Here is a 15,957-nt window from a genome sequence, read left to right on the forward strand (position 1 = left end):
TGGTTAAAAGCAAATTGTCCGTCTACAGCCTCACCTTCTTCGACATCCATCATATCCGCATCAAAGCTCGCTTCTTCATCAATAACATCCAGTATACTTTCCCCTAACTCGATAATTTCACTGAAGAAAAAACCAACTGATAAGTGCATTTTATATACATTTTAACCCCTTATATTAGCTTTATTTCATATGTCATTTAGCACTTATCTTAGTGTTTTATGAGCTAATATGTGTATTCTAGTATCTTTGCTTGTCTTGTAACATTTTGTAGGTACTAATTTTGTCTAAATTGTTTCTATCACATGTTTGCCTCGTCATGTTTAATCTTTGGTTATTGGCCGTAATCGTAGATTAAGTTTGTTCATTCGTTCTAAAGTCGAAAGGTACGGAATTGAATTAGACTAAGCATGTGTAGTAGGACGACCTAGTCATGGACGGGAGTTTCTCTAGAACCCGGTCTATGGTTGATACTAATGCCGTAAGGTGGGTATCTCTAAGCCTAAACAATTGACAATTTTATTAGTACCGAAACATGAAACATTTATAAAATTGCATGTGTGACCCGATTTACCTAGACAATCTTTTAATCATATTGTTTTTGCATACTTTCATATATTGTTTTATTCACAATTTTTACATCATTATTTATAAAGCAACTCAATCCTACCAACCATTTTCTACTAAGATAAAACTCATTTCATAACAACTAAATAATAACCACCGAGCTCTCTGTGGAATTCGACCCCTTAAATACTAAATTCATTTGTTGTACCAAAGGGTATTTTTGCATAGGTGTGCGATAGTCTATCACCAACATAATCATATTAACATCTACAATCCTAAAATGCAGCACACAAAGGCGTATTTTTGAGTTTAAATAGAAAGATAACTGACAAAAAAATCACAAAATTTCAGAATCACATTCAACATTGCCTTACTCTAACTCTAACTCTTATCTAATAAAGCAAAATAACATTTAAGAATCAATATCGCGATGCATTTAAATATAAAAGATACAACAAAAAGTTGACGTTTGATCCAAAAGTTGAACGGACTTTATTACTAGACAACAATTGTAAGACCCTAATGTAATGTTAACACACACACACACACGTGCACCAAATTAATTCGAAAATTAGATAATCTGGTAAAAATGTGAACTGGAGAAAACACCTCGCAATTAAAAGAAGTCCAACTAATTTAAACAAGAAGAAGAGTAGAACTAATGATGCTTGTGCTATCCTCGATTACCAACATAATTTTCACTAATTATATGTATTTTTGAAAATTCGTAATTTTCCGTAATTATGTTTTTTTGAAATTTGATTAACTTAATTACCGTTTTTTCTAGGTTTATTCACGAGTTTTGATCGGCAGGCTTGTGTTGGCAAGGACATGTTCAGTAGACATTAGATCATGTTTATCCATGATTTCCTTAACCTAGGTCCCAACAATAAAATATCATTTTCTTTTTACAACCTACTTATCGAAACCCACCCACCATTTTTCACCTTTATTAACACCTAACTTAACCCACATATGTATAATAAATGATTTATAAACAAAATAATTTAAATAGAAAAAATAGAAAATTATATCAAATGAGATCTCTAGAGTAATGAAAAATTATAAACATTGATTTACTTTTTATAATTTTCTTATTTATAAAAATATAATTATAAGCATTTGTATTATACTATTATACCACAAATAGAATTATACATCCAGTTGTATATAAACATTGTACAACCAAGGTATAATAATCTGAGCTTATGTGTATTTTTTCTGAACTAATTCAAAGTTCATATTTTTAATGTGTAAATGCATGTGTTCGGATATTTTCTAATAAAACTCATATTCTATAAAATAAAACTCGGATACTTTATTACAAAGCTCAAATTCTACACCGTACATCTTGTACAACTGGTGGTATAGCCCATGAATTGCTATTACACCACCCAAGTTAAAATATTTCTTATTTACAAACCATTCTTACCTTGACCAATAGCCACATGACACGTGTCAAGGTGAAAGGAAGGTTTGTAAATGAAATTTGGGTTGTCAGAGAAATTGCAATGGAGGTTCTTGGTATTGAGGTTGTCAAAAGAAACTCTAAAATAAAGTTTTTCCCATTGCAAAAAAAGAAAAGGGTTTTTTCTTAATATAACAAACTTAGTTTGATATTGAGAACCAAGTTCTTTTAAAAAAAAAGGGATAAATTCTGAGTCTCAATGAATCCTATCTACTAGACGAATAGGTGACCTCTCCCATCTTTCCGTCAAAAAGCATATTCTCGAAAAACGAAATTAATGATAATTACGTTCATTCACTAAATAAGGAACTAACAATTACAATTTAATCCATCTATTATATTTCCATTAAAATTAATCTTTTTATCAAATTATATTATTTTTTATTAAACTCTAAACTATAATATTTTACTTAAAATAAAATAAAATTGATATGAAACTATAAATTATAAATGGTAAATCCTTTATTAAGCCTATTATTAGATGATGAGTTGACCCATATTCTGTATAAAACCAAAACTAGAATTGTTATTACTTTCGTGATAAAAAAAAATTGAAAAAAAGTATAAATTGAAACTCATTAGCTTTATGCTATAGAAATATTTTTATTAAAATATATTTCAAGTCATTATTCAATTCTCTTAACTAATTTTCAGTTCTAACTTTTATTTATCAAAGCAAAATACAACGATGAGAAATGTATACAATTATAAGGTACCAATATTATATAAGTAATTTTATAAAAAATATTAAACTTGAAGTACCGTGCATATAATGCACGGGTCTAAACTAGTAATTAATTAATTAACCAGATTAAATAATTAATATTGATTTTATTAAAAAAATTCAAAATAAAGTTCTTCCATTGTGATTACAAATGCTAAATTCTTGAGATTGTCAAAAAAAATGACATGACAAAGGAATAACTTTATAAAAATTATCCCATTTCACTTGCTCTAAGTGGACCTAAAAGGTCCTCCATTTTTATTCTTTCTTTTCCTTTCACCCTTTCTTAGACCCAATTCCCCCACCCCCGTTAAAAATATTCTTAATTAGCCGGTGATTATTTTTAAAAAGTAAGAAAGTAGTGATACCCGGTGATACAACGTACTCAAAAAATAACCATAGCTCAGGGATATAACATACTGCTAAAATAGACACAGACACAGTCGGTCGAGTGACTCATTCTGTTTTCGATGTTATTCTAACGAAATGATGTATAGGATAGCTAATGACTTATTGTAAAGAGACCTTGTGTTAGCAACAATGATGCAAACAGAGTCTAGAAAGAAGGCAAAGATTAAAACTGGCGCCTTGAAGTAGCAGCTCCTTTTTCATTTCCTTGAGTAGGACAAGTCACATGTTTACATTTTGGATGTAAACACACAAAAACAAACAAACTTCTCCACTATAACTATATACGCCCTCCTTTGATTTCACAGCTTTGATTAATATATGACTCGTATATATATTAAACAAACGTATGAAATTCATTGAACGGAGGGAGTAGTAGTCTATACACCTCCTAATATAAACTCAAAATTCTCTATTTGCCAAAAAACGTCTCCCAAAATCCACCACCGGCAGGCGGCAAACTCTTCACTCGACCATATCTTCATCATCCTCGATATCAATTGCCTCAATTTTCAACTTCTTGGCGGCTTGAGTAACTGGGTTGCCATCCGCCTTTGATCCATTAGGAACTTGGATCAGGACATCAGCTTTCTGGCCTGTGGCGAGATCCACCATACCTCCATTTCGGTCCACACGGTATGTCAGACCATCCATTCCTGAGTCGATGTACACTGTCGAGTTCTCGTCGATCTCTTCCTTCACAAGCATTTTCGAGAGTTCGGTCACCACCTTTCTTTCTAGCCACCTCCTGATCGGCCTTGCTCCATACACCTAACAAACCACAACATCAAATTAGAACACTTTCACATGGACGCGCTTAGACGCTTCAATTTAAGCGAAAAAGAACAGGAGACTATTTTACGAAATACTTAAAGCCGACACCATTGGATTAGAGGTGATCAAATGGCCCAAGCCCATTGGCCCGACCCGACCCAGCCCGCTTTTTTGAAGGGCTTGGGCCTTTTATTTTGGCCCAAAAAAGTCCATGGGCCGGCCCAAAAAAGCCCAATGTACTTTTGGGCCGGGTTTGGGCCAAGCATTTGACCCAAATTTTGGCCCGGCCCGGCCCATATTTATTAATTAAGGAATATTTTTCTTATAAAATTTGTTTAAGTAGCGTAAATTTTATATATAATTCCTTATAAACTCATGTATATATTTATTGAGATTTAAAAGCGGTGTTCACGTAACATAAATCATATCTACTAGATATGATTAAGCATTATAATGTGTCGATGATTGTCTTTTATTCTATTTTTGGAGATTAATTCATATGTATTTCATCATACTTTGTACGATTTTTTATACTAAGTGCACATTTAAAGTACAAGTTGAAGGTATTATACTACTTATCTCGTTTGGTAAGTCGTAAATATTAGGGCCCGAAAAGCCCATATAGGCCCAAAAGCCCGATTTAGCCCATAAGGGCCGGGCTTGGGCTCGCTAAATAGGCCCTCTCATTTGGCCCGGTCCAGCCCAACCCGCACATGTGGGCCATTTTTATCATCTCGGCCCGGCCCAAGCCCGCATAGGCCCGGCCCATGATCAACTCTACATTGGATAAATTTAGAGGAATTTGAGTAAATGTGATATTCTATGCTTAGACGTTTGGTTATTTAGAATACTTACAGGGTCATAACTCTCGGCTAAAACATAATCAAGAGCAGCATCTGTAACAGCCAAGGCAACGCCCCTCTCGGCAAGACGTTTAGCCACATCTTTCATTTGCAGCCTAGCTACCTTTCTCAGTTGCTCATGAGAGAGAGGATCAAACACAACAATCTCGTCCAGACGGTTCAGAAGCTCAGGTTTAAAGTGTTTTTTCACCTGTCAAGCCAGTTCATCAAAACTATTCACTCGTTGCAGTCGGCTATATGAAAAACGGATTGTAGAGGATAAAAGAGATAAAATGGTAAATATCAGAGTCAAGAGAAGAATTATACCTGAGTCATGACTCTCTCATGAGCAGCTTCCATAGAAGTCTTGCCCATTAATCCAGACAAGAGGTGTTCAGCTCCAAGGTTAGAAGTCATGATAACCACAGTGTTCCTAAAATCGACAGTCCGGCCTTGACCATCAGTCAGTCTTCCATCATCAAGAACTTGCAGAAGAGTGTTGAACACTGCAGTGTGAGCTTTCTCCACCTCATCAAACAAGATAACACTATAAGGCCGCCTTCTCACGGCTTCAGTGAGCTGACCGCCTTCATCATGACCCACATACCCAGGAGGAGCACCGATCAGCCGGGACACAGAGTGTCGCTCCATATACTCGGACATGTCGATTCTCACCAACAGATTCTCGTCGTCAAACAGTTGTTCAGCAAGGGCCTTGGCAAGTTCAGTTTTGCCAACACCGGTGGGACCCAGAAACAAGAATGAGCCAGTGGGTTGTTGAGGCCTTCCTAGTCCAGCCCTTGACCTCAGTACAGCCTCTGCAACAGCCGCAACTGCGTTATCCTGGCCCACCACTCTTTCGTGCAGCCTCTCAGCCAGCCCAATTAGCTTTTGTTTTTCATTTTCACCCAGTCGAGTGACCGGTATCCCAGTCCACCGACTGACAATCTCAGCAATTTGGTCAGGACCCACAGTCTCAGTCAACATTTCAACGACAGTAGTACTAGCTTCAAACTTCGCAATAGCCGACTCAACCTCGTGAATCCCACCATACCTCAGGTCAGCAGCTCGAGCAAGATCATACCTCCTTTCAGCCTCTGCTAATGCTACAAGGAGCTCTTCCCTCCTTTTCTTGAGTCTCCGGAGTTCGTCAACTCTCTCCTTCTCTTTTCTATATTTCATCATTAAAGGCCGAAGTTTATCCCGCAAATCGTCTACCTCTTTCCTGACCTCAACAAGTCGTGCCTTGCTCGCCTTGTCCTTCTCTTTCTCGAGAGCGTGAAGCTCGATTTCTAACTGCATTCTCTTCCTCTCCAGATTATCTATCTCCTCAGGCTGACTATCAAGTTGAACACGCACATTTGCACAGGCCTCGTCTACCAAATCAATAGCTTTATCGGGCAACTGACGCCCCGTGATATACCGAGCAGACAATTGCGCGGCAACCACCAAAGCCCGATCTTGGATTCGAACACCATGGTGCCCCTCATACTTCTCCTTAAGCCCACGAAGGATGGTAATGGTGTCGGGAACACTAGGCTCAGCGACATAGACCTGCAGGAACCTCCTCTCGAAAGCAGCATCTTTCTCCACATACTTCCTATACTCATCTAGGGTGGTTGCACCAACACAACGAAGCTGGCCTCTAGCTAGCATGGGCTTGAACAGGTTAGCAGCATCCATTGAACCTCCAGCCCGACCAGCACCGAGAACCAAATGGATTTCATCAATGAACAAGATCACCTTTCCTTGAGCTTCTTCCACCTCTTTTAGCACGAATTTCAACCTCTCCTCAAATTCACCCCTATACTTAGTTCCAGCCACCAGAGCCCCCATATCCAAAGAAATAAGCCTCACATCGGCCAAATTACTCGGAACATCACCACTAACAATTCTTTGAGCCAAGCCTTCAACCACAGCAGTCTTACCTACACCCGGCTCCCCGATCAACACAGGGTTGTTCTTGGTTCGTCTAGACAGTATCCTAACCACCCTTCGGATCTCCTCATCACGGCCAATTACCGGGTCTAGCTTTCCAGCCTGCTCAACTAGATCGCACCCATAAGTCTTAAGAGCTTTGAAATTAGTAGTAGCTCCTGAAACACTTGCCGCTTTCCTCCCGTCCTTCCCTCGTGCCTTCCCCACCTCAGTCTTCACCCGATCTAGAGCAACACCAGCCTCCTTAAACAAGTCTCCCACCTGAGAATCCTCGATAATTCCCAGGATAAGATGATCAACCGCCAAGTGGGTATCACCACTATTGTTTTGAAGAACTTGGGCCCAACGAAGGGCCCTAATAAGAGAAGTACTAGTCTGGGCAATGTCGGGAGGAGGGTTTTGGGAAGGTAGGTTCTTGAGGGCCCTACTCAATACCCTTTCAACCAACCTTGCTGAATCATCACCATCGCCTGCCTGAGATACCGCCTGGTGGAAGACACCATTAGATTCGCCGATCAACACACATGCAACATGCAGAGGTGTGATTTGTGCGTGTCCATTGCTCAATGCCAAAGTTTGAGCCTCGCCGATAACCTCCCTTGTCCTCTGGGTATATTTTTCGGGGTTCATTGCTGCATTTCATTAAGATAGTAAAATCAGTCTTGAAACCCCTAAATTAAATCAACAACACACACATTGTTAGTACTCATTCAAACCTTAACCCTAGTTTATCAAGCTGTCGTAACCTAATGGCCTAAACCCTAATTTCCTAATACACATAATCCTCAACAATTACCGGACTATTACCTCAAGTTGCAGGTTAAGGAAGTTGAATGTACGTAACTTTACCTCTGTTAGTCTGTTACCCCTATGTTACGGCCACAAAGGCTGTTTCCTAATTCCTAATAACTCGAAATAAAGATTCTGTCAAGAATTAAGTGACGACTACTTCACAATAAAAAAAGAAGCACGGTCAATTCGTTAAATCATTTTACTTTATTCCATCGTAACACCAAATCGTAATAAAAAAATTACCAATTATTTAATGAATTATCACCAAGAATTGAACTATAGCAATTAATAAAACACATTAATTTCATATTAACACATAAAAAAAAACATCTCTTTCAACAAAGATTCGATAAACCAAGATATTATCAGACAAAATCCTAGCTACTAATGTGGAGTAATGTATTGCATCAAAAACAGAGCAACATGATCATATAAATATAACAATACCGAAAACAAATAAACTGAAGAAAAGATTATTAATCATAAACTACATTAACGTTATACCCATAACAATAAAAACAAATATATAAAAAATTGGGTAAAAAAGAAGGAGATTGATGAAGAAATATACCTTAAAAAACCTGAAGAAAGCAGACAACTTTGAGGTTTATCTTTAAAATAGTAGGTTAATTGTATTGTTTAAGTAAAAAAAAAAAATTAGCGTTTTTTAGTTAAAGAAGTGATTCATTGTATGCGAACTACTAAGTGTGGAGAAGAAGAAGAAGAAGGTGGAGCGGTTTTGTTGGGATTTGGGATAGAGAAGAAGAAGTGTCGTAAATTTGAAAATCTCTCTCGAATCTACTCGTAGTAGTCAACTAGTCATAGAGACTCATAAAGACCTAGTACTAGGGGTAGTCAAACCTTGTAACACAACCCACCACATATAAGATCCGGGTCACTTTTAGGCCCGCCATATTCAAGGGACCGGCTCAAGGCTTGGTGGGGTGAGCCCGGCCCGTGGCGAGCTCGATCTATCGACTTAGATGAGAATTATTAATTCTAATTATGGGGGTGTTTGGTAAACGGCGGATTGAAAATTTTTCAGCATATTCAAGGCTTTTAACATCTATTTACTGTTTTCCAATATGCTGTTCTACCCAGCATATTCACATTAGTAGATTGGGAAATATGAATCCGTCAACAATCTACACATGGATACAATATTCTATTAACCAAAATCTGCTAATTACCAAACACTTCTACTAAATATGCTAATTGAAATATACTAGTCAAACTCGCTAATCCAATGTCATTTATAACTGTTTGACCAATCGCTTCTCGCTAATATCAATCTTGACACAAACAGGCCAATATTTCTCAATAAATGAAATTTTTGGCTTTTTGACTGCATAAGTAGAGGTGGTTATAGAATGGGTTGGTGCGGACTGAGCTGGACTTTCGGTTAGGGTAAGTGGGACAACTTGGACTAGGGTCGGGGGATGGGGTCGGAGGTCTGGCCACGTTGGCACGAGCCGAACCCTGGCCTATTAGGGATGGGACGAGCCGCGAGCCGCGTTGGCTGGAATAGGTTGTTCATATTAACACTTTTTAAAAGATACTCCCTATGTTCCGGTCATTTGTTGTCCATTTCTATATTTGGGTGTCTCAGTCAATTGTTGTTCTTTCTATTTTAAGAATAAACTTGATGAACAATTTAATCATTCACAATCAATTTCTTCCACTTGTCATTTAGTAATTGGTCCCTTCCTCTTTTCTTGGTCTTTGTGCCAAAATCAAAGGACAATAACAATTGATCGGGACGGAGGATGACTCAATGTAATCATGTATTATAAAAAATCATCATTATATTTGTTCCGGGTGTAATTCTGGAGCAGGATTATGACCACTTAAGCTTGTTGAATGATGTCGTTGCTTGTCTCTTCCTTTCACTCTCTCCTGTAAAGATGAACAAACTGAGGGCTCGGCTTGGTACCGAGCGTACTCACTCCGACGCTCAAGTCAGTAAACTTAAAGAGACAAGTTGTGTGTTAACTTGGCAAAGTATATTGTAGAGAGATAAGTGAGTTTATACCAGATTATTCAGTGAGTTTTGGAATCCTTTTCTCAATGAGAGAAGTGGAGTATTTATAAACTTTCACCTTTTGTCACGTAGTGGCCAAGTGGCCAAGTGGTCGTAGCAGGTGGAAAGACTATCTTACCCTCGGCCGAGGGACCCATGACAGGCCGGCAGGCCTGGTTGACTCCATGCCGAGGGGACTGGATGTGAGTACGCGGATATGCTTCTCGGCCGGCTAGTTGCCTAGCCGAGACCCAGTGATGACCGACAGTGCCGCGTCGGTTAGGGTCGTTAATATGTTGACTTGTCTTGTCTTTTAGCTTTGACCTTGCTCAATGTGTTGACTCGGTCAGCGGGTGCAGAATATGCCCCATCAATTTGCCCCCAGCGTAGTCTATGCCGTGGTATGGACCTTCGATGAGTGTTGAGCGTATTCTGCGCATGTTGAACTTCTTCCTCGACTTGGTTCTGTTCAGGCCGTACCATATCCCCCCTCAACATGGTTGTGTAATAGACATCGAATGTGGAAAAGAAAATGGCGCTGGCCGAGACCAAGGTTGAGAGTGCCGTGTGCTTTTGATTGCCCCTGGCCGGTGCTGCCAAGCTTGGTTGATCAGCTGGCCGTTGGCAAGTAGGTACCAAGGAGCGTGTCGAAGAAGATTGGTACTGTATGTCGATTGACATTCCATGGTTGCATGCTTGACACGTGGCCTGGTTTTGATTGGTGGACGCTTCATGGGCTTTGCCCTGATTGGTCCACTGAATGGGCTTTGCTCTATAAATAGAGCAGTATGCCCCTCATTTTGTCGTACAAATTTCATTTTCTCAAAAAAATTCCTCTTTCTAGTTTTTCGAAGCGTTTCTTTCTCTCTCTAATTTTCGAAGCGTTACTCGGCGTAACACTTTTTCCAAGGTAAACAAACAAATTTTTTCCAACTTTTATTTGTTAAGTATTTGTTGTCACCATGTCTTCTGCTGATGCTCTGCCTAGTACCTCAACACCGGGGGCGAACCGTCGATCCCGATGAACAGAGCCATCGGTTGTCACCCCGATAGGGTTCGGGGTCCCAAGTCGCCTTCTCCTGAAATTGATGAGAAATTTTTGGAGGGTTTTGATGATGACGATGATGAGGCGACCCAATCTGATTCGGAGAGGCCGCATCTCTTGTGGCACGGCGAAGCCTGCTCGATCAATCCTGATCGCGTTTGGACAAACAAGTTCGCCTCTGTCTCCGGGCCTGAACTTTTTGAAGACCATTACTCCTTCGGCAGGAGGTATAGAATTATTGTCCCTGAGGGTGATCAGGCAGTCTGTTGCCCTCCCGAAGGCTGTATCGGCGTGTACATCAGACATCTGGAGTATGGGCTTCGATTTCCTCTTAATGAACACGTCGCGGCCATAATCAAAGCCATGAACGTCGCCGTGGCACAACTGCATCCGTTAGCCATCAGGACGATTATTGGCTTCGTATGGCTTTGTCTCTTTAAGGGGGAGGCCCCAACGATTAACCTGTTCCGCCGGCTCCACCATCTTCGGCAGACTACCCTAGGCGGCACGGGGTGGTACAACGTGCAGACGGAGCCGGGTTACGTGACCGTCTCTAAGCTGACGTCTTGTAAGGACTGGAAGGGGCGGTGGGTATATATTGAGGTGCCGGAGGACTATCCACTGCCCCGGTCTTTCCAGAGCCGCGTCAATTTGCGGTGTGAGAGTCAGGGGGAGCATGATAGATATGTCTCCCGTAATAAGATTAAGATGGACGCCAAGAAGGTCTATCTTAAGGAGGACGAAATGTGGGCAATGAGGCTGAGAAGGATGGCACGCCGAAGGGATGGATGCCCCCGACGCAGATCGTTCTTCAAGACGAGCCGCTTTGCCACGTCGGCCTCATACCGGCCCTCTGCCAGGGTGAGTGGGGTCGGTATGAGGCCCATCTTTGCTTTTTATGCTTCTGTATTTGAGCCTTGGTTTACTTCTTTTGCTTAACTGTTGACTTTGTTTCTTGCAGATCGATTTGGCCGGGATCTCTCCGTCTCCATTCTAAACAAGTTGGGACTTGACCGGGACGGGAGAGTTGTTGAGCTGCACCCTAAGGTCGCGCCACGTGATCGCAGACCGGCCCCTCACGAACTCATGGAGCAGGCGATGAAGGCAATGGATGTGGGCGCGACTCAAGCGGAGATTGGCGGTAACGTGCCGCGCCGGAGACCAAAAACAACTTCTACGGTGGCTACGACGTCAACCCCCACTCGATCTCCAATCCTCGCAATCCAAAAGGAGCAGGTGGTCGTCAATGTTGAAGAGGACGTCACCGTTCTGGAGTGTCCTCCTCCTTCAAATAAGAGGAAGGAAACAACGCCTCGCTTCTTCTTTATTATTACCGAGGCAGGGGGAAAGAGAAGGGGTCGCCCCCGTCCAAGAAGGCTAAGACTGGTACGGATCTAACCCATGGCTCGGATTTAGCAGGTTCTTTAGGCATTCCCGATGACAAGCTTTCGATATGTCAATGAATGTTGACATGGATGCTTTGTCCGGGTTTTTATAGATCGCCTGTCGCCTACTGTCGTTCTCACTGAACGGCAATTGGAGAAGCAGCCTGTGCAGACGGGCGATAAAAATGTCACCGCCGACTCCTCATCCCAGAAGGTTTCCTGCGATCAGCTCAGGGCGGACGGCGTAAAGTTGGCCAAAAGGTCGGTGAAGTGGGTGAACTAGCGCAAGCACTCGGCCTTATCGAGCAAGAAAAGCTTATGGCTCAATCTGCCCCTGCGCTCGAACGGCTTAGGCTTGAGCTTGCCGCTGCTAAGAAGGAGGCCGAGAGGAATAAGAGGGACTTCCTCGCCACCATGAAGGACTTCTTCGCTGAGCGAAAGCTTAAGGAGGAAGCTGAGAAGGCGGTCCTAGCCGAGAGAGCCAAGGTTGAGGCTGCGTTGGCTGATGCCGCTAAGCTGCGGGAGGAGAAAACCAAATTTGAGGGCGGCTATAAGGCCATGGTTGAGCATAGGGAAAAATGGAAGTCCCTGCATTCGGCCGAGGCGAAGGAGCATAAGAGCACAAAGGCTATCCTTGCTCAGAGGGAGAAGGATATTGAGATGCTTAAAACCGTCATCATCCCTGAGATGTGTGCCCGGTACCGGGACCAAGCTAAAGATGCTACCAGGGATGCGATTAAAGAGCTCCTTCCTGAAGGTACCTTCCCGTGGCAATATTTTGACCGGCTTCTTGATGAGAAGGCGGCTGCTGCGGAGGCCAAGGCTGCGGATGAGGCGAAGGCTGCTCAGGAAGCTGAGGCCAAGGCGGCCCGGGATGCTAAGGTGAAGTAGGCCAGGGAGGAGGCTGAGAGGGCAAAGGCAACTGAAGCTGCCAAGTCATCCTCTGGGCCGCCCATCGTTGGTGATGTTGCATCGCGCCGGTGGCGAGCAAAGAACAGCATAGGGAGATGGGCGGTCGTCACCGATTCACCCGGCCCTTCGGACGGCTTCACTGTTCGGGGCCAACTATTGAGCCTTTCCTCCCTGCCATCCTTTTGGCGCTTCATGTCTTATGTTGTAATCTTTTGTTGTACCTTCTTTTTTTGTTAAACTTTGGTAGGTTGTGTTTAGGCTATCCCTATGGGGACGGCCGTCGACTTTGTTTTGCCTCACCTGTAAACATTTTTCAATAAAGTTTGTTTATTTGCCTTCGGCTTGGCCGAGGCTTTTGATCTCATCCTCCATTAAGTTGTCTTCTTACGTTTTTAAACATATTGAGCGCTTTTTTCGTTTTTACCTTCGGCTTGGCCGAGGCAGTTAGATTGTGTATCTCAACTGTACTTAAACGTTTTTAAACATGTTGGCATGTCGGTCGCTTCCTCCTCCACTCCCGGTCTTAGCCGAGGCGGTCAGATTTGCGCTTCCCAACTGCTGTTGTGAACATGTTAGCGTATCGGTCGTTTCCCCGTCACTCCCGGCTTTGGCCAAGGCAATCGAGGTTACGGCTCGACAGCGTTCGTATCTATAGACATATTGATCGCTTCCTCTGCCACTCCCGGATTGGCCGAGGCAGTCAGATTTGCGTTCTCAACTGTACTTATACGTTCTTAAGCATGTAGGTCGCTTTCGCGAGTATCAACTGCATTTGTAGTGACTGCCCGGCTGGCGTCTACTAAGCATGTTGGTCGCTTTTGTGAGTATCAACTGCCTTTGTAGTGACTGCCTGGCTTTGGCCGTGGCGTCTACTAGTGACTGCCCGGCTTTGGCCGCGGCGTCTACTTTGGTACGACTACGGAGGGGACAAGCATTTCGATGGAAAATTTGGATCACTCTTCATAAGATATAATCACGCGTTGGGGTGCCCACAACGGTCTCGGACACCTCCGCCGCTATACGAAATACTTCCTAAGGTTTTCGGTGTTCCAGTGGCTCATTAGAGACACACCCTTCATGTCTGTCAGCCGGTATGTCCCCGGCCTCATTTCTTCAACCACCTTGTAGGGTCCTTCCCAGTTGGCCGTCATTTTACCATGGATGTTTCCTTTGTTTGTTGCGGCCGACTTTATCAGGACTAGATCTCCTACTCTTAAGTCCCTTTTGTGGACCCTACGGTTGTATGCTCTTCTCATTCGGTTTTGATACACTGCCAAGTTGAGCCGTGTCGTGTCTCGACTTTCTTCGACCAGGTCTAGGGAGGCTCTCAGGCCTTCCTCATTTTCGACTGGGTCAAAGGTTTGCGTTCTGAATGTCGGCACCGCTGCTTCAATTGGCAGGACGGCCTCAGACCCATAGACTAGGTGGAATGGATTGTACCCTGTTGCTTCTTTCTCCGTGGTTCGAAGGGACCACAAAACGCCGGGTAGTTCATCAGCCCATCTTCCCTTTAGATCTTCAACCTTCTTTTTCAACCCGTTCAGTATTGTTTTATTGGCTGCTTCCGCCTGTCCGTTGCTCTAAGGGTGGCAGACGGAGGAGTATGCAAATTTGATACCGAGCTCTTCCAACCAATTCATCACCATGTCGCTCCAAAACTCTCGGCCGTGGTCAAATAGAATGACTTGGGGTAGCCCAAAACGAGTTATGATGTTTTCCCAAATCACCTTTCTTACGGCCGTCGTGGTCTTGGCAGGTACCGCGACAGCCTCGACCCATTTGGTGAAGTAGTCAACGGCGACAATCAGGTACTTCCTTCCTCCGGAGGCCGTCGGAAATGGTCCTAATAAATCCATCCCCCACTGTGCAAATGACAGGGGACTAAGCATCGGGTGCAGGTCTCGGGAAGGTGCATGTATTACACGGAGCATGCATCCGACAATTCTTTCACTTCTTGGTTTTTGCCGGAATCTTTCAGCATGGTAGGCCGTAGTAGCCGGCTCGGAGAGCTTTGTGGGCTAGCGTTCTCGCCCCCATGTGGTGTCCGCAGATGCCTTCGTGAATCTCTGTCAAGATGAGCTCCGCGTCTACCGGGCCGACACATTTCAAGAGTGGTCTTATCACGGACCTTCTGTATAATTCTCCTTCGAACACCAAGTACCTTGCGGCGATCCTTCTTATCTTCTGAGAGAGACTGCGGTCCTCCGGTAACTCTTTTGTCAGCTTGTATTTCATTATCGGAGTCATCCACGTCGTCTCGGCTTTGATGTCTCCCACCATGCCGACGGTCTCAGTGATGCTTTTAGCATTCCTGATATCCACCAGCACGGTTCGACTGACATTTTTGGTGCTTGAACTGGCAAGTTTTGAGAGAGCGTCGGCTCGGTTGTTCTCAGACCTGGGGATGCACTGTATTTGGAATGATTTTAATTTTGAGGTGTTAGCTTTTACTCTTTCCAGGTACCTCACCATCCCATCGTCTCGAGTCTCATACTCTCCTCTGATTTGATTAGTGACTAAGAGTGAATCTGTTTTCACCACAACATGCTCCGCCCCGGCAGCTCTAGCTAACTCGACTCCAGTTATCACCGCCTCATATTCGGATTCGTTATTTGAGGCCGAGAAGGTAAACTTCAAGGCGTACTCAAACTCGTCTCCGTTTGGGCTGATGATAAGGATGCCGGCTCCTGAGCTGTTCGCCGTGGAGGACCCGTCGGTATACACTTCCCACACGCCGGGATGTGATTCTTCTTGATATGTGCACTCAGCCAGGAAGTCTTCAAGTGCTTGCCCCTTTATCGAAGGCCTCGGCTTGTACTGAATGCCGAAGTCGGAGAGCTCCACCGCCCATTTGATAAGTTTGCCGGATTTTTCGAATTTTTCCAATGCTTTCTCCAATGGCTGGTCGGTTAAGACCGTCACGGGATGTGCGTCGAAGTAGGGTTTCAGCTTCCTTGCGGCAATGACGACGGCGAAGGCCGCTTTTTCAATCAGTGGGTAATTTCTTTCGGCGGCCAGCAGTGTATGGCTGATAAAGTAGATTGGGTGTTCGCTTATTTTTTCTTCTCTCGACGATTACGGACCG

General features: G+C 43.2%; 1 protein-coding gene across 2 annotated transcripts; it reads right to left on the bottom strand.

Annotated features, from left to right (window-relative positions):
• Positions 1–3,265: 3,265 nt before the first annotated feature.
• Positions 3,266–8,316, bottom strand: LOC141653270 (chaperone protein ClpB1-like). 2 transcript variants are annotated; one of them, XM_074460984.1, is made up of 4 exons: positions 8,082–8,316; positions 5,108–7,350; positions 4,794–4,991; positions 3,266–3,935 (listed from the first exon to the last, which is right to left on the bottom strand). In XM_074460984.1, the coding sequence occupies exons 2-4, from the start codon at positions 7,346–7,348 to the stop codon at positions 3,630–3,632; spliced, it is 2,745 nt and encodes a 914-aa protein (XP_074317085.1). In that variant the 5' UTR covers positions 7,349–7,350; positions 8,082–8,316; the 3' UTR covers positions 3,266–3,629. The 2 variants fall into 2 exon arrangements, with proteins under 2 accessions (XP_074317085.1, XP_074317086.1); XM_074460985.1 differs by lacking the exon at positions 8,082–8,316 and having other exon boundaries at positions 3,329–3,935; positions 5,108–7,384.
• Between the last annotated feature and the right edge of the window lie 7,641 nt (positions 8,317–15,957).

The sequence above is a fragment of the Silene latifolia genome, chromosome 4 (assembly GCF_048544455.1).
Source record: "Silene latifolia isolate original U9 population chromosome 4, ASM4854445v1, whole genome shotgun sequence".
NCBI lineage: Eukaryota > Viridiplantae > Streptophyta > Magnoliopsida > Caryophyllales > Caryophyllaceae > Silene > Silene latifolia.